The sequence below is a fragment of the Ceratotherium simum genome, chromosome 33 (assembly GCF_057802395.1).
Source record: "Ceratotherium simum simum isolate JZ-2026a chromosome 33, ASM5780239v1, whole genome shotgun sequence".
In the NCBI taxonomy this organism is placed as follows: Eukaryota; Metazoa; Chordata; class Mammalia; order Perissodactyla; family Rhinocerotidae; genus Ceratotherium; species Ceratotherium simum.
Window position 1 is genome coordinate 10,168,568 of NC_141932.1, and position 27,502 is coordinate 10,196,069.

Sequence of the window (27,502 nt, forward strand, 5' to 3'; positions counted from 1 at the left end):
GACCACAGATGCTGCTACAGCCCCTGCAGGGAGAGAGTGAGTGGCCAGGGGAGCCCAGCAGAGGGATGGGGATGCAGGCTGAGATTCCAGCTGAAAATGCAGGAAATGGTGATGGTGTGGGAGTGTCTATGCATGCTCAACCCTGCACCTTCCTTCCCCATGATCACAGCACTGACTCTACTCTGGGTTTTTGGTGATAGTTCTGGGAAGGAGGTAATATGGGATGGGAAGAATCATGAAGTTGAATAGAAGAAAACAGACTGTATATTTTTCTACGTATACGAAGTCTTAAGAAAAGCATAGTGCAGAGCCATAGTATTAAAGGCAGCTCAGATGATAAAACTACAGATAAAAGCCAGGAATAAATTATTACAGTGAGGCTGGGGCTCCTTGAGGGGAGTGGGGTGTGGGGATAGGGAGGGGGACCCAGAGGGAGGTCCTGGGTGTTCCCAACATTCTATTGCTTGGAGGGTGTTCATTTTGTGAGGAATCATTGAGCTGTTCTTGTGGGGACACCTCTGTATGTGTCTTATGTTTCCCCAAAAAAATGTTTCAAGAAAATCGACATGGGTCTGAGGAGGCAGCACCTCCCAGGATTCCCATCGCTTCCTCCCAACCCCCACCACACAGTTAAAAAGAACCCTCCGTGAATTCAGGTGCACGTCTCTTCTCTCAGGAAATCCTCACCGTCCCTGAGGGTGGACGACCCTCAAGCTGACATTCCTTTCTCTGTGTCTCCTGCACGTGTCTCCATATCTTCCCGTCTCAGGGAGCTCCAGGTGCCGAGGCAGCTATTGTCACTCCACTGGACAGTGACTCTCAGGCCGTCGACCGGAGCTGGTGTGTGACTTTGTGAGCATAGAGGTGATGCTCACCACGTAGATGCTGAGGCAGGGAGGACAGTCAGTCTCTGTCATCTCCTGTGTCCCTGAGTCCCACTCCTGGCTGGACTGACCTCCACAGACATCCATAGTCTGTGAGTCAGGAAAGCTGACCAGAAGGAACCTATTTCACTTTGCAGAAAATGACCCTCTGAGAGGAAGGGCATCTACTTGGAGGTGGGAGATGGGGCTCGGGCACTTCATGGGGTAGGAACGTGGGCGAGACTCTCACCGTCCCTGGCTCAGGGTCCCTGGGAGTGGACATGCAGTGATGGATGGTTCATTCTATGGGCTGTCCCATGTCCGACAGCGTCTGGAGGTGAAGTTCCTCCTCTGAGGAGGGTCACTGTTCTGCCTTCACTCTCATCTTCCTGTTGGAGCCTCCTCTAAATATTTCAGTTTTTAGTTCCTGAGAGAGAACCCTGAGAAACAGACTTTCGCTGGCAGAACCTGGGACCGCCAACCCCAGACATGCTTCTGCTGTGGCTGCTGCTGGGCCTGCTCTGGTGGAGGGAGGGGGCCGAGGGCCAGAGGGAGCCCTGGGAAAACAACAAGGGTTACCAGCTGCAAGTGCCGGAGCTGGTGAGGGTGCAGGAGGGCCTGTGTGTGCGGGTGCCCTGCTCCTTCTCCTACCCCCAGGATGGCTGGACTGACTCTACCCCAGCTCACGGCTACTGGTTCCAGGAAGGGGCCAATACACACCAGGATGCTCCAGTGACCACAAACAACCCAGATCGAAAAGTGCAGGAGGAGACCCAGGGCCGATTCCACCTCCTTGGGGACCCCTGGACCTACAACTGCTCCCTGGACATCAGAGACGCCAGGAAGACAGATGATGGAAAATATTTTTTTAAAGTGGAGAGAGGAAGTGCAAAATGGAGTTACATATCCAACCATCTCACCGTGCGTGTGATGAGTAAGGAGTGGGCTCCCGGAGAGGCCAGAGGGGAAGGACGGGGGGCCCGAGGGAAGGACTGGGATAAAACCCTCCTCCTGGGAAGAGTTGGGAATACAGAGTGTCAGAGTTTAGATGGAGGATCTGGACCAAAGTCTAATGTTTCTCTGAGCCTGTACCTCAGACCCTCCCTTCTGATCTTCATGTCTCCCTCTCTCCTCACAAGCCCTGATGCACAAACCCGACATCCTCATCCCAGGGACTCTGGAGTCCGGCCGCCCCAGAAACCTGACCTGCTCTGTACCCTGGGCATGTGAGTGGGGCACACCCCCCATCTTCTCCTGGAGGACAGCTGCCCTCACCTCACTGGGCCCCAGGACCCGCTTCTCCTCAGTGCTCACCCTCACCCCACGGCCCCAGGACAACGGCACCAACCTCATTTGTCAAGTGAAGTTCCCTGCATCTGGTGTGATCGTGGAAAGCACCATCCAGCTCAACGTCACCTGTGAGTGCTGGGCCAGATCACCCGTGTCCCTGAGGGCGGAGGTGGGGAGCAGGAGGGACAAGCTGGGGATGCTTGTTTCTTTTGTCCTGGGGACCTGACTGAGTAGGGGACCTAGATGGACGTAAGCCCTGTCCCTCCTGTATTTCTGTGGCTTTTGGGGGTGGAGGCTTACCTACACTTATCCCACCCCATATTCCCACTGAAGTAGAATCCTGTCTTCTCATCCTAGGTGTTCCAGAGAACCCAGCTATTGGTGTCTGTCTCCGGGATGGCACAGGTAGGAAGGAACCCCTCCTGGGCTGTGAGCAGGGCCTCTTCCAGCTCAGGGCAGGCCTGGATCCCTGCCTCACCCTGGACTCACTCCAGTGACCAGAGATCACATTGTGGGTGAACCCTGTGGTTCCTCTCATCCCCAGCCCCCAGGGCCTCTGTGAGTAGCTGTCCCCATCAGCCCCTCACTCCCCTCAGACTTCTCCACCCTCCTCAGCTCCACAAGAAGAACAGAACAACGTTCACAGCAGAGGCCTCCTTTCAAGGCCAATTAACATCCATCTTCTGACGATTCCTCCAGCTTTGTCTTTTTATTTTTCCCTAGTACTTTGTAATTTACATTTTTTTGGACAGATGAGATATTCACATGGCCAAAAATTCAAAATGCACAGCAGAGTCTGTCCTCACATGCCCAAAGCCCTCCTGGGAAGTGTCCATAGGCTTCTCTGAGCCTTGATTTGTTCTCCCAAAGGATCTTAGGGGTCATTTGATTTCAGTAGTACAGGCTGTCCTCATTCTGCTTTGTGATTGTGGCTTATTCCATGGCCTAGATGGATTCTGATTCTGTACAGATCTTCTACTAGTGGAAAAATCATGGCATTAAGTTTATTTTACCAACAGAAATGCTGCAATCAGTAATATTGTATCTCTTTTCACACATGTGTATATATCAGACTGTGGGATAAGTTCCTAAAGCAAAACAGCTGGATTACATGTTCTTTCTATATTGAGAAACATGGTCTATTTGATCTCCATAGAAAGTGGAGAAGTTTACTTTCCCAGCATCAAGGGCTGAAAGTGTGTGCTTTCAGTAAACCAGTACGGGGTGAAACCTTTGCTTTTTGCCAGTAGCAGGTGAAAATCGGTATCGACATAGTTTTTTAAAAATCTGTATGTATTATTTTATTATGGAGAAAAGTCACATAAAATAAAATCAACATTTGGGCCATTTTCAAGTGTACAATAGTTGGCTTTTAGTACATTCACAGTCTTGCCCAACCATCACCACGATCTAATTCCATCCAGCCAACATTTTCATCCCCCCAAAGAGAAACCCTGTGCCCATGAAGCAGTCACTCTCCACGCTCTCCTCCCCCAGCCCCTGCAACCACTACTCTGCTTTCTGTCTATATTCTTTTGCCTATTCTGGACACTTCATATAAGTGGAATTGTGCAAAATGTGGCCTTTTGTGTCTGGCTTCTTTCACTTAACAAAATACTTTCGAGGTTTATCCATGTAGTATGTATCGCTAATTCTTTCTTTTTTGTCTGAATAATATTCCATTGTATGGGTGTACTACATTTTGTTTACCTATTGATCATTTGAAGGACATTTGGGTTGTTTCCACATTTTGGCTATTGAAATAATGCTGCTATGAACATTAGTGTACACACTTTTGTTCAAACATATGTTTTCACTTTTTGGGGGCATGTACCTACCTGGGAGTGGAACTGCTGGGTCGAATAGTAGTTTATATGTTTACATTTTTGAGGAAATGACAGACTGTTTTCCACAGTGGCAGCTCTGTTTTCCATTCCCAGCAGCAATGTAAGAGGGTTCCAATTTCTCCACATTTTTGTCAACATTCTTTTCTTTTTTTTTCTTAATTATAGCCCACTAGTGAATGTGAAGAGCTGGCCCTGGTGGTCTAGTAGTTAACATCTGTGCTCTCATGGCCATGGCCTGGATTAGTTTCCCGATCAGGGAACCACACCACCCATCTGTGGTTGTCATATTGTGGCAGCTGCGTGTTATTGTGATACTGAAAGTTGTGCCACCAGTATTTCAAATACCAGCAGGGTCACTCATCGTTGACAGGTTTCAGTGGAGCTTCCTGTCTTAGACAGACTAGGAAGAAGAACCTGGCCACTCATTTCTGAAAAACTTGGCCATGAAAACCTTTTGAATAGCAGTGGAGCATTGTCTGATATAGTGCAGAAGATGAGAAGATGATGCAAAAACACTAGGCAGGGTTCCACTCTGCTGCACACAGGGTCGCTAGGAGTCAGAATCGACTCCACAGCACTAACAAGTGGGTGTGAAGGGGTATTTCATCATGGTTTTGATTTGCATTTATGTAATGACTAATGATGCTAATTTTTTCATGGACTTACCGGCCATTTGTATATCTTCTTTGGAGAATTATTTATCAAGTCCTTTACTTATTATTTTATTGGGTTTTTCACTTGCTGTTTTTGAGTTGTAAAAGTTCTTTACATATGCTGGATATGTCACTCTTATAAGATCTATGATTTGCAAATATTTTCTCCCACTAAATGTATTAGCTTCCCACTTTTGTGATAGTGTCAGTTGACAAAGAAACTTTGTCATTTTGATGAAGTCCAACTTATGCAGTTATTGTCTCTCCAACTGTTGGACACTCAGGACATGGAGTGGGGTGAGGCCCAGGCGCAGGTGGTCCTGCCTCCAGTGATGCAGGCGGGCCTGGAGACCCAATGTCCAGAGTCCTGCTGGGATTGGAAGGACTAGGGTTGCTGTGGAGCAGGTGAATCTGTCCTCATCCTACTTTCCTGCAGGGAGGTCAGTGCCCGTGGCAGAGGTGGTTCTGGTGGCCATTGGGGAAGCGGCTGTGAAGACCCTGCTCCTCCTCCTCTGCCTCATCTTCCTCAGGTGAGCATTGTCCCAGGAGGAAGGGGAGGCAGGGGGAGGGCAGGGGGCACATGGCTGAGTCCCAGAAGCAGTGATGGAGGGTCCTGAAGGAGTCAGGGGTTTGGGCAGGTAGGAGGCAGATGGGGGCAGGGGAGGGGGAAGGACCTACACTGGCAGCCATCCTGTGTGCCCACCTAGTGTCCAAGATAGCAGGTACCTGTGTGCTCAAGGTGGGTCTGTGGAGCCAGACCTGCCGTCTCCCACCTCAATCACCCCTCCAGCCCCTGAACAGGGAAGAAGGGGTGAGCCCCCTGGACTGTGATGCAACCAGACTGAAAGACCCTCGTCTCTTCTGTTAGAATGAGGTCCCGCAGGAAGAAGGTGGCAAGGCCCACAGGGGGCACGGAGGATTCAAACACCATCCCAAGTTAATCCCTCATGTGAGTGAACCAGACGTCTCACTACCCAACATCAACCACACGTCTCCTCCAGGGTGGCCCCCAGGATTGCTCTGGTCAGCATGCCAAAGTTCAGCTGCCATCTTCCTCCCCAAACCCACTTCTCTGCTGGATTCTCTCACACGCTGATGACACCATGGCCCCATCTCTAAGGCCAGGACCAGGATATGGTTCTCCTCTTTACCTCCCTCCCTTCTCCCTGATCCATTCATCCATAAGTCCTGTCTATCCTTCCTCCTACACAACTCATCTTGCTGCTTGTCCCCTCCTCATCCTGACCTGGTTGTTCCCGAGTCATCAACTCTTCCCTGTGTCTTTGAACCCACCCCACAACCTGCCTCCATCTCTCACCTTAACACAGACCTCCAGACTGTGTTTCCAGAGACCATCATCGTCCATGTCCCGCACAATGTGGACAGCTACGTGTCCTCTCCATGGCAAGAGACCGAGATGCAAGCAACAGGCTGGATTTGAAGGCTTGGCCTTTTCTGTCCCCCTACTGGCCTCTCCCTCCAGATTCCTCCCTCTCTCTGCATCTGGCAATATCTCAACCCCCAGTTGGGCCAAGGCCCCTGTGACTCTGAGACTTTACATGCACAGTTCCTTCTCCTGAAATGCCCTTCCCTCCCCATTCCTGCCTCTCCAAGTCCTGCTCCACCTTCAGGCTCATTCTTAACTATCATGAGGCTTGTGTGTGTGTGTGTGTGTGTGTGCGTGTGTGTGTGTTTGTGTGTATCATTGTATGGTTCTTAGCAGAGTGCCATCCAGTCGCTTATTCATACACTCAATTAACAAGTGGTATTGCACACCTACCACATGCCAGCATTGTCATAGGGGACAGGGGTGCATCGGTCAACACAACTTCAAAACCCACTGTCACCCAAAAGATTTGAAGGGATGCTTCTCAAAGAGGACATACAAATGACCAAGGATCATATGAAACATGGTCAACATCATCAGTCATTAGAGAAGTGCAAATCGAATCCACAATGAAATATGACTTCACACCCATTAGGACAGCTATTATATCTTTTGGAAAAAAAAAAAACAGAAAATAACATGTGTTGCTGAAGACACGGACAAATGGAACCCTCATGCATTGTTTGTGGTAATGAAAAATGGTGCAGCCTCAAGGAATACCCTTTGAATTTCCTCCAAAAGTTAAACACAGAATTAACCTATGACCTAGCACTTCCACTTCTAGCTGTGTACTCAAAGGAATTGAAAGCATGGATATAACAGGTACTTGCACATAATTGTTCATAGCACCAGTTTTCACAGTAGCAGTGGAACCAACCCTACTGTCCATCAACAGAAGAATGGATGAACCAAACATGGTATATAGATATAATGGAGTATCATTCATCCTTAAAGAGCAATGAATGACATTCTGACACATGCTACAACATGGATGACCCTTGAAAACAACATGGTAAATGAAAGGATCCAGACACAAAAGGACAAATATTGCATGATTCTGCTTCTATGAGCTGCCCACGGAGGCAAAGTCACAGAAACAGAAACTAGAATGGTGGCTGCTCAGAACCAGGGGATGGGGGATGAGAATTTGTTGTGTAACTGTGCAAAGTTACTGTTTGGGATTATGGGAAAGTTCTGAAAACACACAGTGGAGATGGTTGCACAACACTGTGAGTGTGCTTAGTGTCACTGAATTGCACCCTACAAATGTTAAAAATGGCAAGTTTTATTTTGTGGATATTTTACCACAATAAAATAAGGGGAACAAGAAGCACTTCTGTCATCAAGATGCTGTCATTATGAAGGTGAGAATAAAAAATAAATAAAATTAGAGCATGTTGGAAATTGACACGTGTTTGGACGAAATCCTTCAAGGAAAGGAGCCTGTGACATAATGGCGTGGGTTTTCTATATCGGACATTGTGATGTGATGGAGGTGATGTCTGAACAAAGACTTGAAGGTAGGGAGGAAGCAGGCTCTGTGTTTTCCTAAGATAAAAGTATTCCAGGAAGATGGGGAAGGGGGAGGAGTGAGTGCTATGGTGCTGAGGCAGAAGCAGGTGTGATGTGTAGTGGAGACAAGAGGCCCATGTGTGACAGCACAGGGAGGATGGTCCAGACCCCGTGGAAGACCAGTGCTGGCCAGTGCACAATTCTGGAAGCCTTTGAGGGGAGCAGACACATGACTAGACCCTCACATTAGCAGGATCCCAATAGCTGCTATGTTCAGAATCAACCAGAGTTGGTACAGGGCAGCAAGAAATAGATGTGGCACATCACTACTGGGTACTCTAGGAAGGAGGTGGTGGTGCCCTGGACCAGGGGCATTGTGTAGGTAGGGAGGATATATTTGGGAAACATTTGGAAGGTCAAACTGACTGAATTTTCTAATGGATGTGGTAAGTGAGGGAAAGAGAGGAGCAAGGATGGTGCTGAAATCTTTCTTCTGAGTAACTGGAAGGATGCAGTTGTGTTCCATGGAGGGCGACAGAGAGTAGGGCTTTGAAGTGTGCTGATCACTCTGAGAAGTCACTTGCTAGCAACTCGGGACGTCAGCGAGAGAGCTGAATATGAGATATCTGGAGATCAGGAGAGGCTTTAGACTGGAGATGTTAAAATGTATAGCCAGCGTAAGGTAATGACAACAGATGAGGTAAAAAAAAAAAAAAAAAAAAAAAAAGAAGGGTTGATAAGAGAACAGCAGTTCCTCAACAAAATAAAAATAGAGTTACCATACGACCCAGAAATTCCACTTCTGGGTATACGTGCAAAAGAATTGAGCTCAGAGACTCAGATATATTTGCACACTCATGCTCACAGCAGCGTTTTTCACAATAGCCAAAAGGCAAAAGAAACCCAAGCATCCCTTAATGGACAGATGGATAAACACAGTGTGTGTATACCTACTGTGGAATACAATAAAGTCTTAAAAGGAATGAATTCTGACACATGCTACCACGCGGATGAAGCTTGAGAACATTATGATAAGTGAAATAAACAGTGATAAAAAAGGCAAATACTATACGATTCCCTAATATGACATATCTAAAGTAGTCAAATTCCTAGAGACAGAAAATGGGATGGTGGTTGCCAGGGGTTAGGAGGTGGAAGGAAATGGGAAGTTTTTGTTTAGCGGGAATAGTTTCAAGTACTGCAAGTTGAAGAGTGTTTAAATGTTTTTGGCCAGATGTCAAATATAGAAATATAGAAAATCCCAAGTACCTACCAGGACACACAGCAAACTGACTAGTGACTGCAGTTCTAAAGCCCAACAGTATTGAGTGTTTGAGGAGGAAGTGACTCCACTGGGTGGGGAACATCTCATGGACATGGACCAGGTCTGTCGTCTTCCTTCTTGTCTCCAGCATCTCCAACATAGAGATGCTCACTAAGTGTTTGAGGAATGAATGAATGAATGATTGGCTTCTGCCTTTAGTCATCTAGGACCCCTTTCTTTTCCTCTGCTTCAGAGTATCACACAGACCCTAAAGAATCCTACACCAGGCAGGACCATCAACCACTGCTCTAGATGAGGCTTTTACTCTCCGGGGTTAGGCAGGAGCTGACCAACTCCCTGGTGTAGACACCAGTGCTCAGAGAAGCACCTCAGACGGGAGGCCCTTAGAGACTCACTGTGTCCCACACCTTAGATGTCCTCATAGGTCCTGGTCCAGGCTCTGGTGCCAGAGGGAAGCCCCAAGATGGGGCAGGACACGGGGTCTGCTTGTCTGCTCCCCTCTGGGGCAGACTCAGGGTCTCTGAGCAGTGGGGTGTGCAGAGAAGGAATGAGCTCCAGCCTGCAGTTCCTCATCTGTGAATAACCAAGGTCATGTGCTCCTCCCCAGATTCCCGTGGGTCCTCCCTCAACTCCACTCCCACTCACCTTCCCCTTCTCTTTTCAGACAAAGGACAAATGCCCAGAACTCTCCATCTCAGAGATGCTGCCACTGCTGCTGTCCCTGCTGTTGGTGGGTGTGTGGGCCGAGGGGAGAGGGGGCGGGCGGGGCAGGAGCTGTTGCTGACCCTGTTTCTCTTCAGGGTCTCTGGCTCAGTATGACAGACACCCACTGGAATTGCAGGAATCCGTGACTGTGCAGGAGGGCTTGTGTGTCTCTGTGCCCTGCACATTATCCCATCCCCGGTACTACTGGAATAATGCTGCCCCAGCTCACGGATACTGGTTCCAGGAAGGGGCAAATCCACACCAGCATGCTCCTGTGGCCACAAACCACCAGTTAGTAAAGTGCAGGAGGAGACCCAGGGCCGATTCCGCCTCCTTGGGGACACTTGGACCTACAACTGCTCCCTGGATGTCAGAGACACCAGGAGGAAGGACAATGGAAAATACTTTTTTCGGGTGGAGAGAAGAAGTACAAGATGGGCTTACACAACTAACCATCTCTCTGTGCATGTGACCAGTAAGGAGTGGGCTCCAAGAATCGCCACAGAGGAAGGACATGGAGGTTCCAGGGCAGGGCTGGGATGGGACCCCTCTTCTGGGAGGAGTTGGGGGTACAGTGTGTCAGGGCTCAGAGAGAGGAGCTGGACCAAAGCCTGAGGCTTCTATCAAGTGGACACCTCAGACTTTCACTCCTGATCCCCATGTCTCCCCATCTCCTCACCAGCCCTGACCCAGACACCTGACATCTTCATTCTGGGGACCCTGGAGTCCGGCCGCCCCAGGAACCTGACCTGTTCTGTGCCCTGAGCCTGTTAGCGGGCCACACTTCCCATCTTCTCCTGGACATCAGGTGCCCTCACTCCCCTGGGCCCCAGGACCCACCTCTCCTCTGTGCTCACCCTCACCCCATGGCCCCAGGACCACGGCACCAACCTCACCTGTCAGGGGAAGTTCCCTGCAGCTGGTGGGACTGCGGAAAGGACCATCCAGCTCAACATCACCTGTGAGTGCTGGGCCAGGACACCTGGATCTCTGAGGGGGTGGGAGGTGCAGGGCCAGGCTGGGGACACTTGATGCATTTTTCCTGGGAGGCTGGCTGCATAGGGAACCTAGAAGGACACAAGCCCTGTCCCTCCTGCATTTCTGTGTCCTTGCTGGTTGGGGGAGGATTACACTTATCTCACCTCATACCTCCTTCCACTGAAAGGGAAATTCCTTCTTCTTGTCCTAGGTCCTCAAGTGAACCCAGCAGTCAGTGTCGGCCTAGGGGACAGCACAGGAAGGAAGGAGTCCCCTCCTGGGCTGTAGGGAGAAGGGCATCTTCCAGCTTAGGGCAAGGCCGGGTCCCTGCGTCACCCTGGACTCACTCCAGTGACCAGATTGCCCCTTGTGAGTGAACCCAGTGGTCCCTCCCATCCTCAGCCTCTGTGGCCTCTGTGATCAGCTGTTCCCATTGGCCCCTCACCCCCCTCAAACTTCTCCACCCACCTAAGCTCCATAAGGAGAACAGGGCAGCATTCACATGGCAGAGTCCACCTCTCAAGGCCCCTTGTCACCCGTTTCCTGACAATCCCCCCATCCTCAGTTTCTTGTTTTTCCCTAATAGTTTATAATTTACATATTTTGGGGCAGGTAATACATTCACCTGGCCAAAAGTTCAAAATGCACAGCCGAGTCTGTCCTCAGATGCCCAGTCCCCTCCCAGGAAGTGACCAGTGTCCATAGGCTGCTCTGGGCCTTGGTTTGTTCACCTAAAGGATCTCAGTGTCCTTTGACATCAGTGGTACAGACTGTTATTCCTCTCCGTGACTTTGCAGTGTTCCATGGCCTGAGTGGATTCTGATTTTACACGCATCTTCTACTAATGGAAAAACTATGGCGTACATTTATTCTACCAACGGAAAAGCTGCAATCAGTAATCTTGCGTCTCTGTTCACGTGTGTGTGTATTTATGACTGTGGGATGAAATCCTATAAGTGAAATAGCTGGATCATATATTCTTTCTATATTGAGAAATATGACCAAGTTGTTCTCCATTGAGGGTGGACAAATTGACATTTCCAGCATCGAGGGCTGAAAGTATATGTTTTCAGCAAACCAGTATGGGGTAAAACCTTTGATTTTTTGCCAGTAGTAGGTTAAAATAAGTATCTCTATAGAATTTTTTAAATTTATATGCATTATTTTATTATTGAGAAAAAATTCACTAAAAATATAATCACTGTTTGAGCCACTTTCACTGTAGGTGGCTTTTAGTATATTCTACAATGTTGTCCCACCATCACCACCATCTAATTCCATCCATCCAACATTTTCATCCCCCAGAGAGAAACCCTGTGCCCATGAAGCAGTCACTCTCCACACTCCCCTCTCCCAGCCCTGGGAAACCCCTAATCTGATTTCTGCCTCTATGGATTTGCCTACTATGACATTTCATGTAAGTGGAATCATACAAATGTGGCCTTTTATATCTGGCTTCTTTCACTTCACAAACGTTTTCAAGGTTGACCCATTTAGCATGTATCAGTAATTCTTTATTTTTTGTCTGAATAATATTGCATTGTATGATGTACCACATTTTGTTCATCTACTGCTGAGTTGATGGACATGTGGGTTGTTTCCAGTTATTGGCTATTGTCAATAATGCTGCTATGAACGTTTGTGTGTACAGTTTGGTTCGAACATGTGTTTTCAGTTTTATGGGGCATATACCTACCTAGAAGTGGAATTGCTGGGTCAAATGCTAGTTTCTATATTTAATTTTTGAGGACATGCCAGACTATTTTCCACAACGGCAGCTTCATTTTACATTCCTACCAGCAACATACGAAGGTTCCAATTTCTCCACATCCTTGTCAACGTTGTTATTTTCCTTTTAAAAAATATAGGTGTATAGCCTACCAGTGGATGTGAAGAGCCAGCCATGGTCATCTAGTGGTTAAGATTTGGAACTCTCACCACTGCCTCCCAGGTTCACTTCCTGGTCAGGGAACAGCACCACCATCTTTCAGTTGTCACACTGTGGCGGTGGCATGTTACTGTGATTCTGAAAGCTATAATCGCAGCATCACCCATGCTGAATAGGTTTCAGTGAATCTCTCAGACTAACACAGACTAGGTCAAAGAACCTGGTCACTAACTTCCAAAAGAAACTGGCAGTGAAAACTCTATGAATAGCAGTGGAGTGTTGTCTGTGATAACATTGGAAGATGAGAGGAGGGTGCTAAAGACAAGGCAGGGTTTTGATTTGCATTTATGGAATGACTAATGATGTTGTTAATTTTTTCATGGACTTACTGGCCATTTGTATATCTTCTTTGGAGAATTTTTTTCAAGTCCTTTGCCCATTACTTAACTGTGTTCTTGTCTTTTTGTTGTTGAGTTGTAAAAGTTCTTTATATATGCTAAGTACTACACCCTCTTCACATCTATGATTTGCAAATATTTTCTCCCATTAAATGGGCTGGATTTTCACTTTGTCGATACTGTCAACTGACAAACAAAAGTTTGCCACTTTGATGAAGTCCAACTTATACAATTTTTCTCTGTCCAACTGTGGAACAGTCAGGACATGGGGTAAAGTGAGGCCAGGGCACAAGTGGCCCCAGATCCAGTGAGGGAGGAGGACCTGGGGAATCCATGTCCAGAATCCTACTAGGAGTCGGAGGACACAGAATTGCTGTGGGGCAGGTGGATCCATCCTCATCCCACTTTCCTGCAGGGAGATCGGGGCCTCTGGCAGAGGCCATCGGGGAAGCGGCTGTGAAGACCCTGCTCCTCTTCCTCTGCCTCATCTTCCTCATGTGAGCATTGTCCCAGGGGAAAAGGGAGGTGTGAGGAGGGGAGGGGGCATGTGGCTGGGTACTAGAACCAGTCCTGAAGGGGCCCAAATGGGTCAGAGGTGGAGAAGGCAGGAGGTTGGCATGCGGTGGGGGTGGGGATCCATGCAGGCAGCTGTCATGCCCACCTGCCGTGTGTCCAAGAGGGGAGGTACCTGTAGCTCAAGACAGTCTGTAGGGTGAAACCTGCCCTCTCCCAGCTCAGTCACCCCTCCAGCCCCTGAACAGGGAATGGAAGGAGGGGTGAGTCTGCTCTCTGCTGTACCATGATCCAACTGGACTGAAAGACCCTGGTCTCTTCTCTCAGAATGAGGTCCTGCAGGAGGAAGATGGTGAGGTCCACAGGAGGCATGGTGAATGCAAACACCATCCCAAGTTAATCCCTCAAGTGAGTGATGTGGGTGTCTCGCAACCCAACATCTCACTGCACACCTCCCCCAGGATGGCTTCTGGGGTTCCTCCACTCAACGTGGCCAAAACTAAGCTACCACCTTCCTCTCCAAAACACTTCTACCTTGGGTTCCCTCAGACACTGATGACACCATGGCCGCAATCTCTAAGGTCAGTACCAGGGTGTGATTCTCCACTTTACATCCCTCTTTTCTCCCTGATCTATCCATCGATAAGTGTGTCCATCTGTCCTCCTACATGGCTCATCGTGCTGCCCGCATCCTCCCCTGGGTTGTTCCTGGGGCCTCATCTCTTCCCCAGCTCTCTGAACCCTCCTGACCTCCTGCCTCCACCTCTCTCCTCAACACAGGCCTCCAGACTGTGTTTCCAGAGACCATCACCGTCCATTTCCTGCACAGTGTAAACAGCTACGTGTCTTCTCCACGGCCAGGGACTGAGATGGAAAACCACAGGCTGGATTTGAAGGCCTGGCGTGGTCTGTCCTCTGCTGGACTCTGCCCCAGATTCCTCCCTCTCCCTGCATCTGGTAATGTCTCCACCTGCAGCCAGGCCAAGGCCTCTGTGACTCTGAGACTTTGCATGTGCAGTTCCTTCTCCTGAAATGCCCTTCCGTCCCCATTCCTACCTCTCCAAGTCCTGCTCATCCCTCAGGCTCAGTCATAAATGTCCCCCAATGTGTGTATATGTGTGTGTGTGTGTGTGTGTGTGTTTAATTATTGTATGGTTCTGAGTAGAGTGATGTCAGTCATTTATTTATAGATTTTTGAGCAAGTATTATTAAAGACCTACTATGTGCCAACATTGTTGTAGGTTCTGGGGCTGTATCAGTGAGCACAACATCCAAAATCTGTGTAATCAAGTAGCTGTCATTCTGGATACAAAAAGGACAGAAATCAAAATAAATAAATAATAAGTAATATTAGAGCATGTTGGATGGTAATGTGCGTTTGGAGAAAAATGCAGGGAAAGGAGCACATGACACATTGGAGACAATTTTCTACATCAGAGAGTGTGAGGGGTGATGATGGAGCAAAGACTTAAGATGCTAAGAGGGCAGGTTCTGCATTTGCCTCGGGGGCAATTATCCACAAAAGGGGAACATAGAGGACAGCGAGTGGAGTAGTCTGAGGCAGAAGCACACCTGGTGTGTTGGGGAAACAGGAGGAAGAAGTCTGACAGCAGAGGGAGGCACAGGGAGGAGAGGAGCTGGGAGGATGGTGCAGACCCTGTGCTGGTGCAGAGCTTGTGAGGCCGTGCAGGAAATGCAAGAAGCCGGACACCATGGAGGGTATGATTCAACTTTCATTTTCAAGGATCCCCGTGGCTGCTCTGTTCAGAAAAGGCCAGAGTGGGTCCACAGCAGCAACACAGAGATTGGGAAGGGACTGCAGGAGGTGATAGTGACTTGAATCAGGAAGGTGAGGTGGAGAGTGAAGGTTTGTGTTTAGATGTGTTATGAAGATGGAACTAACAGGGTTTTCTTGTGGGTGTGGGGAGTGAGGAGAGAGAAAAGGAAGGATGATGCCCAAATGTTTCCCCTGAGCTACTGGAAGGATGGAGTTGTGTTCCATGGAGGACGTCAGGGAGAAAGGTTTGGAAGAGTGATGCTCATCCTGAGAAGCCACTTGACATCCAACTGGAGACATCAGGGAGAGAGCTGGATACGAATGTCTGGAGATCAGGAGAGGGGTTCAGGCTGGAGACTTGAGGACGTAGAGCCTTGTAAAGTGATTACAGTAGATGAGGCAGAAAGGGGTTGATGCACACAAAGAAGAGAACAGCACAAGGAAACGCATTTCTCCTTGGTGATCCTGACACAGCAGTTTTGATGGAGAGGTGGGAAAGGGGTGCAGACTTGGTTGGAGCAAGTTCAGGAGAGAATTGGAGGAGGGCAGATGGGAAGAGGGTACAGACAACCCTTTGAGGAGTTTGCCTGCAAAAAGGAGCAGAGGAATGGTTCTGTGAAGGAAGGTTTTTCTCCATTATTCTCTGCATTCTCCCTGGAGATGGCATTTCTCTTATATCCCCCAGTGTTAGCTTCCTGGGGCCACTGTCACAAATGACTACATACTCCATATCTAAAACAAAAGAAATTTATTCCATCACAGTGCTGGAGTCCAGAAATCCATGGAGAGGAGGAAAAATATTTTCCCTCTGTTCTTGCAAGTTCTAAATTGAGACCCCCTATAATCCAAGACAGGTTAACAAGAGAAAGGAAACATATGCGTTTAATGTAATTTTAATGTGGCACAGGAGGCTTTATAAGGAAATGAAGACCTGAGTAAATGATTGAACCTGAGTATTTTCCTGCTAGATTTGACACAAAATGGAAACCATGAAGAGATATCATAAAACAAAGAGTGTGAGCTAAGTGCAGTAAACTGGGAGAAACTTAGCAAAGCCTGTTCCTTCAGATTCCTCTCAGTGTCATTGATCTTAAGAGATAAGATGCCCCTTTTCTCCGGGTACGGGGGGGGGCACCTCTCAGTGGGGGTTTATGACCCACTTGAAGAGAAGGTCAGAAAGTCCTTCCTGCACATGTTGTTTCTCAAATTCCTTCAGCATGAAATATTCAATATGCAAAGGTTCCACAACTTGGGGTAACACGTCCTGAACCCCATCATCCAGAATCAACTATGCTGAGCAGAAGTCAAGTGGTTGGTAGATCGCACTTCCTCAGAGGCTCGAGGAGAGAATCCATCTCTTACTTCTTCCAGATGATTATGCTGCCGGCATTCCTTGATTTGTGGCCACATCACTCTGTCTCTGTGGTCACATTGCTCATCTGCATCTGTGTGCAAAAATCACCCTCTGCTTCTCTCATCAAAGGACACTTACAACTAGATTTAGGGACCAATTTAGATAACCTAGGATCATCTCCTCAGGTCAAGATCCTTCTTCACACCCACAAAGATCCTTCTTCCTTATAAGGGAACAATTACAGCTTCCAGGGATTAAGTCTTGTGTTTTTTTGGGTGGCTGCAAGTCTCACATGACCTTTGCACCCCTGAATGCCGCCATCTGGCCTCCAGACCTTCCCCCTTTTAATCTTCTTTGCTCTGCTGTTTGACATCCTGACACACCCGTGGGTCACCTCATGGGAGACGTGCGTCTTGGGGAACGGGGGCCTGCTGTTCTCTAAAAGCCACTATGAAGGGACTAAATGTTACAGACTGGGAGAATACATCTGCAAATACCTATCTGACGGATGACTTGTATCTGGAATATAACAAGGACTCTCAAAATAAAACGTCAGTAAACAAACAAACAAAACAGAACATGCTTTTATATGTATCGAAAAAACCATCAACCCAAGAACAAAAAGCCAAACACCTCTATATAAAAATTGGCCATGGATTTGAATAGACATTTCTCCAAAGATATGCAAATGCCCAATAAACACATGAAAACATGATCAACATTACTAATATTGGGAAAACGCAAATTATAACCACACAGGGAGATACTTTCACATTTTTCACACTCATTAGGGTGGCCATTTAAAAAAAGAAAGAAAGGAGAAATAAGTGAGAGTGAGGATGTGGAGAAAGTGGAACTCCCATGCTTTGCCATTGATTGTAAAATGGAGCACTTACTGTGGAAAAGAGTGTGGCAGTTCCTCAAAAAATTAAAAATAGAATTATCATATGATCCAGTCATTTCATTTATGGATGTGTACCCAAAAAATCGAAAGCAGGAACTTGAATAGATATGTGTACACCCACGTTGCTAGCAGCATTATTCACAGTAATGAAATATGGAAGCAACCCAAGGGTCAATCAACAGAGGAATGGATTAACTAAATATGAGAAACACATACAATGGAATGTTATTCAGCCTTAAAAGAAAGGAAATACTGACACATGTCTCAATGTGGATTGAAGACTTTACACTAAGTGAAAGAAGCCAGTCACAAAAGGACAAATACTGTAGATTCTACTTAAATGAAGTATCTAGAGTAGGCAAATTCATAAACACACAAAAAATAGAAAGGCGGTACCCAGGGTCTTGGGCAAGGGAAATGGAGAGTTATTCATTTAATGAGCACAAAGATTCAGTTTGGGAAGGTGAAATAAGTTCCAGAGATGGATGGCGGTGATGGTTGCACAACAATGTGAACGTACCTCATGCCACTGAATTGAACAATTGAAAAAGGTTATAATAGTAGGTTTGTTACCTATATTTTACCACAATGATTTTAAAAAAGCAGCCAATGATTTAATCACCCACTTCACCAAACAAGAAAAATGGGTGACAATTAAGCACGTGAAAACATGTTCAATATCACTTGTCATTAGGAAATTGCACACTAAAACCAGGATGACATACACACCTAGTAGAATAACTAAAACTACACTAAAATAAAAAGAAACAGAAATCCTGATAAAAGCAAATGCTAATGAGGATGTGGAGCAGCTAGAACTCACACACACACTCCTAGTGGGAACACCAATGTACAGCCACGTTGGAGAACAGTTTTGTAATTTCATATAAAGTTATACCTACACTTTCCATAGGACCTAGAAATCAGACTCCTAGATGTTTACCCAAGAGAAATAAAAATGTATCTTCCTACAAAAACCTGCGTATGAATATTTATAGCATCTTTAGTCATAGTTGCCCCAAACCTGGAGACAACCTGAATGTTCTTCACTTGGTAAAAGGATACAAAATGGGGTACATGGAAACCATGGAGAACCAGACAGCACTTAAAAAGAACAAATTATTGATACATATACGTGATAACATGGAGAAACCTCAAATGCATTATGCCAGGTGAATTAAACCAGAGTTTGAAAACTATGTTTTATCTGATTCAATTCTTATGACATTCTGTAAACAGCAAAAGGAGAGGGCTGGAGAATAGATCAGCATTTTTTCAGGGGTTATGGGTGGAGGGAGGATTTGGTTCCCCAGGGACCAAGAGGGAATGTCTTGTGTTATGGCTCTCTTCAATATCTTACTGTTGTTGTGATTACATATGATATACATATGTGAAACCTCACAGAATTGTATATAATAAAAGTTGAATCTCACTTTATCTAACTTTAAAATAAATTAAAAGTTAAAAACCACAATGAGATAGAACTGCACTCCCACTAGAATTATTAAAATTTAAAAGACTGACAATATCAAGTGTTAACAAGTGTGTGAAGCTGCTAGAATTCTGGAACATTAGGGTCAGGAGTGTAAAGTTTAAAACCCTTCTGGACAACAAATTGCAATTTCTACTAAAGTTAAACGTGTGCCTACTCTTTGACCTAACAAATCCACGCCTTGTGTGTACTCATGAGGATGAAAATATGTCCATGAAAAGACTTACTCCTTAACATTTATTGCCAAAAATCTCAAATGTCTGTCAATAGATGAATAAATAAAAGATTACAGTATACCCACACAAAGGAATACTACTTAGTAATCAGACATTATGAACTACAGAAACATGCAACTGGGATCCATTTCAAAAACAGTATGTTGAGTGAGAGAATCTAGACACAAATGAGTATATTTCTTGGAAATTCTCCAACAGACAAAATTAATTCACCAAGGTAGAGAGTATTAGTGGTTACCTGGGGTGGAGGTGGGAGTGATGAGCTGAAAATAGGTTTGGGAAAACCTTTTGTTGTGTTGGAAACAATCTATCTCTTAATTGTGGAGGTCATAACTCAGCTGTATATGTTTGTCAAAATTCATATAAATGTAACTTTCAAGTGGGTACATTTTATTTTATGTAAATTATAAGATTCATTAAAGAGAAACAGTGAGAAATCACTGAAACTTCCAGTCCATGGACATGGTATAACATTCTTTACTCTGAAGCCAGTTGTATTGGGGTTTCCATTAGGTGGCACATTCTCACTTTTTTAATAACCTAGTACTAATATTATTTTACTAATTTGAGACTCAATTTCTTATATTTCAAATAAGGGTGTAAAATCTCTCTCTGTTTGTAAAGTTGAAGGAACGGTTATCTAGATACTACTGTATTTGAAAGATTTTACAAATTGGTGGTAGCAAATGCTATTAAGTCACAGGTGTCAAGGATTTCCCAGAGGCATAAGACACAGAATGACATGCAAACCTCATGGGCTGAAACCAATTTTTTAATTGTAGCTGTATATTCTACTCACATTTTCTGGAAGTATTGTGCCCTGTGAGCCACGTGTAACTGTGAGAAGATGTATTCCATGACAGGAAATGCTAATCTGTATGATGAAGATCTAAAACAATTCACTCCAGTCCACCCAGGCAGAATTCGGGGAAAAGAAGTTTCCTCTGCACTGGCTCCTAGAACATGTGTTCCCCTTTTGTTTTACAGGAAGATTCTTCATGGTTTTTCTTTTTAAGATCCAATTGTACCTCCACGAATCAGCATACACATACAAAGGAAAAACAATCCTGTACTCAAGTTTTATAATATATCCTTTATCCTATAAGGACACACAGCAAGCTCACCACTGACTGCAGCTCTACAGCCCACAATACTGAGTGTTTGGGCAGGAAGTGACTCCACCGGGTGGGGAGCATCTCACGTGAATGAACCAGGTCTGTTGTCTCCCTTCTTGTCTCCAGCCTCCTCAAACCAAAGGTGTTCACTAAGTGTTTGAGGAATGAATGAATTAATGAATTAATATCTGCTACCTTCATGTCACCTAGGACCCCCTTATTTCCTCTGTCTCAGACACTCTTACAGACCCTAAAGGATCCTACACCTAGCAGGACCTACCATCTGAAGTCTAGATGAGGCTGTGACCATCTGTAGTTCAGCAGGAGCTGACTAGCTCCCTGGTGTAGACACCAGTGTTCAGAAAAGCACCCCAGATGGGAGGCCTTTAGAGATTCACTGTGTCCCACACCTCAGATGTCCTCAGAGGCCCTGGTTCAGGCTCTGGTACTCGAGGGAAGCCCCGAGATGGGGTGCAGGACACGGGGTCTCCACATTCTCTACTCCCTTCTGGGCAGGTGTCGGGATATCTGGGCACTGGAGTTTCTGCCCAGTCTGTGCAGTGGGGGGATAAGCTGAGGCCTGCAGTTCCTCTTCTACAAATGTCCGAGGTCGTGTGATCCTCCCCAGCTTCCTGTAGGTCTCCCAACAGTGGCCCCTCCCAGTTGCCTTCTCCTTCTCCTGTCAGACACAGGACTGACACCAAGAACCCTCTATCTCAGAGATTCTGCTGCTCCTGACTCTGCTGTGGGCAGGTGAGTGGGTCAAGGGGAGGAGGGATGGGTGCGGCGGGGGCTGGTGCTGACCCTCCTTTCCCCACAGGGTCCCTAGCTAAGGATGGGAGATTCTGGCTACTAGTTCAGGAGTCTGTGATGGTGAAGGATCGCCTGCACGTCTCCGTGCCTTACAACTCTCTTACTCCTGGGACTCCAGGACTGACTCTGCCTGACCTCACAGCTACTGGTTCCGGGAAGGGGCAAATCCACACCAGGATGCTCCTGTGGCCACAAACAACCCAGATCTTAAAGCACAGGAGGAGACCCAGGGACAATTCCACTTCCTTGGAGACTCTGGGACCTACAAATGCTCCCTGGAGATCAAAGACGCCAGAGGAGTGACAATGGAAGATACTTTTCTCTCTTGGAGGGAGGAAAGGAAAAAAGCAATTACAAATATAACCTTCTCTCTGTGCATGTGACAGGTAAGGAGTGGGAGCCAGGAATCACCACAGAGGAACAACATGAGGGTCTCAGGGCTGGGCTGGGATGGGACCTGTCTTCTGGGAAGAGTTGGGCTACAGTGTCTTCAAGGCTTAGAGGAGGAGCTGGACCAAAGCCTGAGTCTTCACTCATGGCCACACCCTCCCTGCTTATCCCCGTGTCTCCCCATCTCCTCACCAGCTCTGACCCACACACCCGACATTCTCATTCCAGGGACCCTGATGTCTGGCCACCCCAGGAACCTGCCCGGGTCTGCCCTGGGCCTGTGAGCAGGGTACACCTCCCATCTTCTCCTGGACGTCAGCTGCCCTCTCCTCCCCGGACCCCATGACCCGCCTCTCCTCGGTGCTCACTCTCACCCCACAGCCCCAGGACCTCGGCACCAACTTCATCTGTCAGGTGAAGTTCCCCACAGCTGGTGTGACCATGGAAAGGACCATCCACCTCAATGTCACCTGTGAGTGCTGAGCCAGGATGCTTGGGTCCCTGAGAGTGTAGGGGGCAGAGGGCCAGACTGCGGATGCTTGGTGCTTTTGTCCTGGTGGTCTGGCTGAGTAGGGGACCTAAAAGGACACAAGACCTGTCCCTCCACAATTTATTTGGCTCCTGGGGCTGGGGTGTGTACCTAAACTTATCTCACCTGACCCTCTCCACTGAAGGTGGAAATCCCCTCTTCTCATCCTAGGTGCACCAGAGAACCCAGCAATCGGTGTCTACCTAGAGGATGACACAAGTAGGAAGGAGTCCACACCCAGGTGTATTAACTGGGGTGGGGTCTCTTCCAGGTCAGGTCAGACCCGGACTTTCAGAGCTCAGATGGTGGGGCTGGGGTGGGGGGCTGCGGTTAGACATGAGAAGACACTGTCAAGCCTCCTCCCTCAATGACCTCCAACATCCGTCTTGCCCGGATGACCAGCAACTTCCTCCCTGCCCATCCTAAAATTACTTTTTATCTTCCTTCAGTCACTGAAGACCTTGTGGAAACATTTTTGTAGACTTTATTTTTTACAGCAGATTTAGGTTCACAGCAAAATTGAGAGGAAGTTAGAGAGAGTCCCCATTTACCCATGGCACTTTCCCACACGTGCACAGCCTCCCCACTATCTACATCTCCCACCAGAGGGTACATTTGTTACAACCCATGAATCTACATTGACATGTCATTATCACCCAAAGTCCGTAGTTGACATTAGGGTTAATTCTTGGTGTTGTACATTCTATGTACAACAACATTGGACAAATATGTAATGACATGTATCCATCATTATAGTATCATACAAAGTAGTTTCATTGCCCCAAAAATCTCTTTGGGCCCTTTTTTGACTGTCAATATCCCACCCTCACCCTGACCTCTCTCTGGAGCCCAGGTCCCCTCACTGCTCTATCTCTGTGGGTAAAGGCATCTGGTCCCCTCACTGGACAGTGAGTCCCATTGGGTCTTTCTCAGTGGTGTCCATCAAACCATTGACAATTCATGCCCTGAAACACATCTCTACCCTGGATGTTAGGTTCCCAGGATGTATGACCAGGCAGGGCCAGAAGAACTGTCCAAGTCTGACCTGAAGGTCTGAAAACTCTCAGTTGCCACTCCCTTCTGGAGGCATTAAAGACCACCTTTGACTCTCATGGTTGGGGTCAGTGGAGGACAGGAGAGGAGATTCAGACAGCCTCCCCAGAAGGAAGGAAGAACAAAGCATTTCAGCATCCCATAGGGCTCTTTGGATTGTGTTTCTCTCTCTCTCTCTGGAATGCACATAGAGCCCAGAGCCTCACGCTCCTGCTGCGGGCCAGTTTGGAGGATGTAGCAGAGAGACACTGGATGCACAAGAACCTGGGTCATGGAAGAGATGGAGTTTGTTGGACAGGAGTGTAGGTGCTAGATAGTAGGTGTCGCATGGACCGTGTCCTTCTGGAGAAGGCTGAGTTCCTATGGTGGGTGGAAGGACCCAGAGGTTGAACACTGGATAAAAGGGGAAGGGTGAGCTTCTCCACTTGCTGAAGAGGAGAAAACACATGCCTGTTCATCAAGATTGGAGTTCACCCCAAGTGTCTCCCATCAGAGTGAAGAGCTGCAGGAAGAAAGAAGCCAAGACAGCAGCAGGTGTGGATGACATCCACCCTGCCACCGGACCAGCTTCCCCGGTGAGTGATGTGGACATTCTGGCATGCAGTCTGCCCACCTCATCTCCCCAGCATGGCCCACAGTCATGCTCCAGGGTAAGAATGATGAACCTGGTGTCAGAAGTTAAGTTCTAGATACATTTTGAAGGTGGAGCCAACAGGATTTGTTAATGGAGTGATAGAGTATGTGTGGAGAATGATCAAAGATAGCTTACTGCCTCTACCCATAGATGTCAAAGATGACTCCAAAGATGTCATAGATGTCCATAGTTATCAAAGATGATTCTATAGATGTCACTGAGGTCCATAGATGTCAAAGATGACTCCATAGATGCCATAGAGGTCATTATATGTGATAGATGTCCATAGATGTCAAAGATGACTCCATAGATGTCATAGATTTCATAAATGTTAACAGAAGTCATAGATGTTCATATACACAAAGATAGCTCCATTGATTTCTACAGATAGTCACAGATAGCCATAGATGTCCATAAATGTCCATAGATACCAAAGAGGACTCCAATGTGGTTGCCTTGAGCAACTTAAAGAATTGAATTGTCAATTCTTGAAATTGCCAGCTCTACAAGAGAAGTATATTTTCAAGAGGGCACCAAACTTTATTTTATTTTATTTTATTTTTATTGATGTTTTATTAGTTTTTAACGTTGTGAAATTTTGGGTTGTACGTTTTTGTTTGTCCATCACCATATATATGTCTCCCTTTACCCCTTGTGCCCACCCCTCACCCCCATAGCCCCTGGTAACCACAATACAGTTTTCTCTGTCCATGTGTTGGTTTATATTCCTCATATGAGTGAGATCATACAGTGTTTGTCTTTCTCTTTCTGGCTTACTTCACTTAACATAATACCCTCCAGGCCCATCCATGTTGTTGCAAATGGGACGATTTTGTCTTTTTTTTATAGCTGAGTAGTATTCCATTGTATATATTTACCACACTTTCTTGATGCAATCGTCAGTGGAGGGACACATAGGTTGCTTCCACTTCTTGGCTATGGTGAATAATGCTGCAATGAACATAGGGGTGCATAAGCCTCTTTGAATTGTTGATTTCAGGTGCGCTGGATAGATTCACAGTAGTGGGATGGCTGGATCATAGGACATCTCTATTTTTAATTCTTTGAGGAATCTCCATACCGTTTTCCATAGAGGCTGCACCAGCTTGCATTCCCACCAGCAGTGGATGAGGGTTCCTTTTTCTCCACATCCTCTCCAACATTTGTTGTTTTTTGTCTTGGTGATTATAGCCATTCTAACAGGTGTGAGGTGATATCTTAGTGTTGTTTTGATTTGCATTTCCCTGATGATTAATGATGTTGAACATCTTTTCATGTGCCTATTAGCCATTTGTATATCTTCTTTGGAGAAGTGTGTGTTCATTTCCTCTGCCCATTTTTTGATCGGGTTGTTTGTTTTTTTGTTGTTCAGTTGTGTGAGTTATTTATATATTATGGAGATCAACCCCTTGTCAGATGTATGTTTTGAAAATATTCCTTCCAAACTGGTGGTTTGCCAAGCTTTATTTTGGTTGCTGTAAGTTTGTGGTACCTCTGAGATGTCCAAGTGAAGATGACAAGTAGTTGGCAAAAGTTTGGACCTCTGGAGAGGGGTCCAAATGGGAGACACAGAGGTTTGTGTGTCCTCCACATCAAGGTCTGATAGTAGATGAAACCACAAAGAAGAGAAGAGGTCCACAGACAAAGCCCTGGGACCTTCCAGCATTTAGAGTTAGGGAGATAAGGTGGAAACAGCAAGAAGACAAGTGAGGATGAATAAATGACCAGGAGAGTGTAGGGTTGGATCCTGGTGGCCAAGGGGAGCTGGCGTTTCGGAGGAGAGAGTACTAATGAAGATTCTAATAAGTCTAGTAGAATAGGGTCTGAGAAATAACCATTTAAATTTAGCTAAGTAGTATCACAGCTGATCTTGACAAAAGCAGATCTGGTAGCCTGGTAGAGGCAGATAGCCTGATTGGAGTGACATCAAGAGAGAATGGGAGGACAGGAAGTAGAAAGACTCTTGAGAAATGTTGCAGTAAATCTAGAGCTGAGAAATGAGTCTGCAGCAGAAAATGGTTGTACTCCTAAATCCCTTGTAAATTCCTGAGTGACAGCACTGTATTTTGTTTTAATGAGGTGACTCCTGGTGGGCTCCTGGATGGAGATTTTCATCCATGACTCCTTTCTCCAGAGACTGGAGAGGGGCTGTGAATGCAGTTAATAAATGATCATGCCTATGTGGGGTAGCCTCCAAAAAAATCCCCAAAGCATGGAGTTTGGGGAGCTTCCATGTTGGTGAACACATGGAGGTGCTGGTAAGGTAGTACATTCAGAGAGAACATGGAAGCTCCTTGCCCCTTTCCACCTACTTTGCCCTATTCATCTCTTCCATCTGGATGTTCATCTATATCCTTTATCATTCCCTTTTATAATAAGCTGGTACACAGTAGGTAAACTCTTTTCCTGAATACTGTGAGCCACTCTAGCAAATTAATTGAACACATGGAGGGGACCATTAGAACCTCCAATGTATACTCAGCTGGTCAGCAGCAGAGGTGACAACCTTGAATCAAGACTGGGGTTTGAAGAGGGGGGCGGATCTTGTGGGACTGAGCCCTTAACCTGTGGATTCCTATGCTGTCTCCAAGTAGAGAGTGTCAGAATTGACTTCAATTGTGCAACACTCATCTGGTGTCACAGAGAATTTCTTATTGTGGAGAAAAACACCCCCACACACCTGGTGTCAGAAGAGTTGTGAGTGTGATAGTAGTGTGAGAGTAAAGGAGAGACACACAGGAGAAGAAGTAGATTTTCATAAACACTTTCTGTAATCCAGTGCCCAGTACATACGAGAACTCAGAGAGACCATGATCAGTAGCTGTGTGACCTTGGGAAGTACCTAACCTCTCTGAAACTGAGCTTCTTTCTCTGTAAAATAATAGTATTTTACACATAAGTCTGTTTGTGTGTTCAGTAGAATTGGAAAGCAACCAATAAGTGATATATTTGTTGGATAATTGAATAAGTGGGAACTTGGGAAACATTTGATAAAAGAATGAATACGTGTCGTCTCAGAATCAACTCACTTCATGGACCCAATTGTCCTTATCCCTATCCTCCCTACTCTCCTCCTCTAACCCCCTTCTTTGCTCTCCACGCAGAAGCACCAGAAGGAATCCAAGTTAGTCAGCCCTGCTCACCACACAAGCTCTGCAGTGAACGCCTCAGCCTTGGGGATGGCATGAAGCAAGCTATTTAGAGGAGCAGTACAAAGGCTGGTAAACAGAAAACCTCAGCAATAACATCCCCTTGCCCCTGTGGCTCGGAGAGGTGGGGCAGACCGACATCAGCCACAGAATGGACATTGCCTGAGAGCAAACAGGAGAGGTGGGAGAAGGAATAGAGAGAGGAGACCAGCACCACCCACTCCTGATTGTCTGCTCCTCCCCTGGCTCCATCCATCCCCAACTCTTTGAGCTCCCGACCCCAAATTGGGACCTTAAGCCTCAGCTCAGACCCTTCTGCAGAGCTGGGAGGTACCTGAGCTACAATCCTGACCTGTTTCAGCACCATGGACAACACCAGCTCCCCAGTTTGGGTCTTCCCAGGGTTCACAGTGCCTCCTGGTGGATGGACCCCTCTGGCCAAATATTTATCAATCACGAATGCAGAGTGAGAGGAGCCTGGGGAAGGACCTGGTAAGATCCTAGGTCAATGATGCTGGTCAGGGGTATCCAGGACCTTCCAGGTAGTGCCACCATCCTCAGATTTGTGTTCTTCATCCCCTAGAAGTGTTAACTATGGGTTGAGTGCTGTCCTGAGGTAAGGACAGTTTATCGAGGGGTGTCCCCAGTAATTAGAGGGAATAACAAAGCCAGACTCGGGGCATCATTGATTAGAAAGCATTCATCACTCAAAGAAGGGGTTACTATGGTATTATACA

General features: G+C 46.6%; 1 protein-coding gene across 1 annotated transcript in view; it reads left to right on the forward strand.

The window, feature by feature from the left end:
• Window positions 1-1,352: 1,352 nt before the first annotated feature.
• LOC106800142 (sialic acid-binding Ig-like lectin 14) overlaps window positions 1,353-27,502 on the forward strand; it is a 43,586-nt gene continuing 17,436 nt past the window's right edge. The window contains 3 exon segments of the mRNA XM_087421900.1: window positions 1,353-1,797; window positions 2,003-2,281; window positions 7,719-7,723. Coding sequence (XP_087278026.1) covers window positions 1,353-1,797; window positions 2,003-2,281; window positions 7,719-7,723 — 729 coding nt within the window.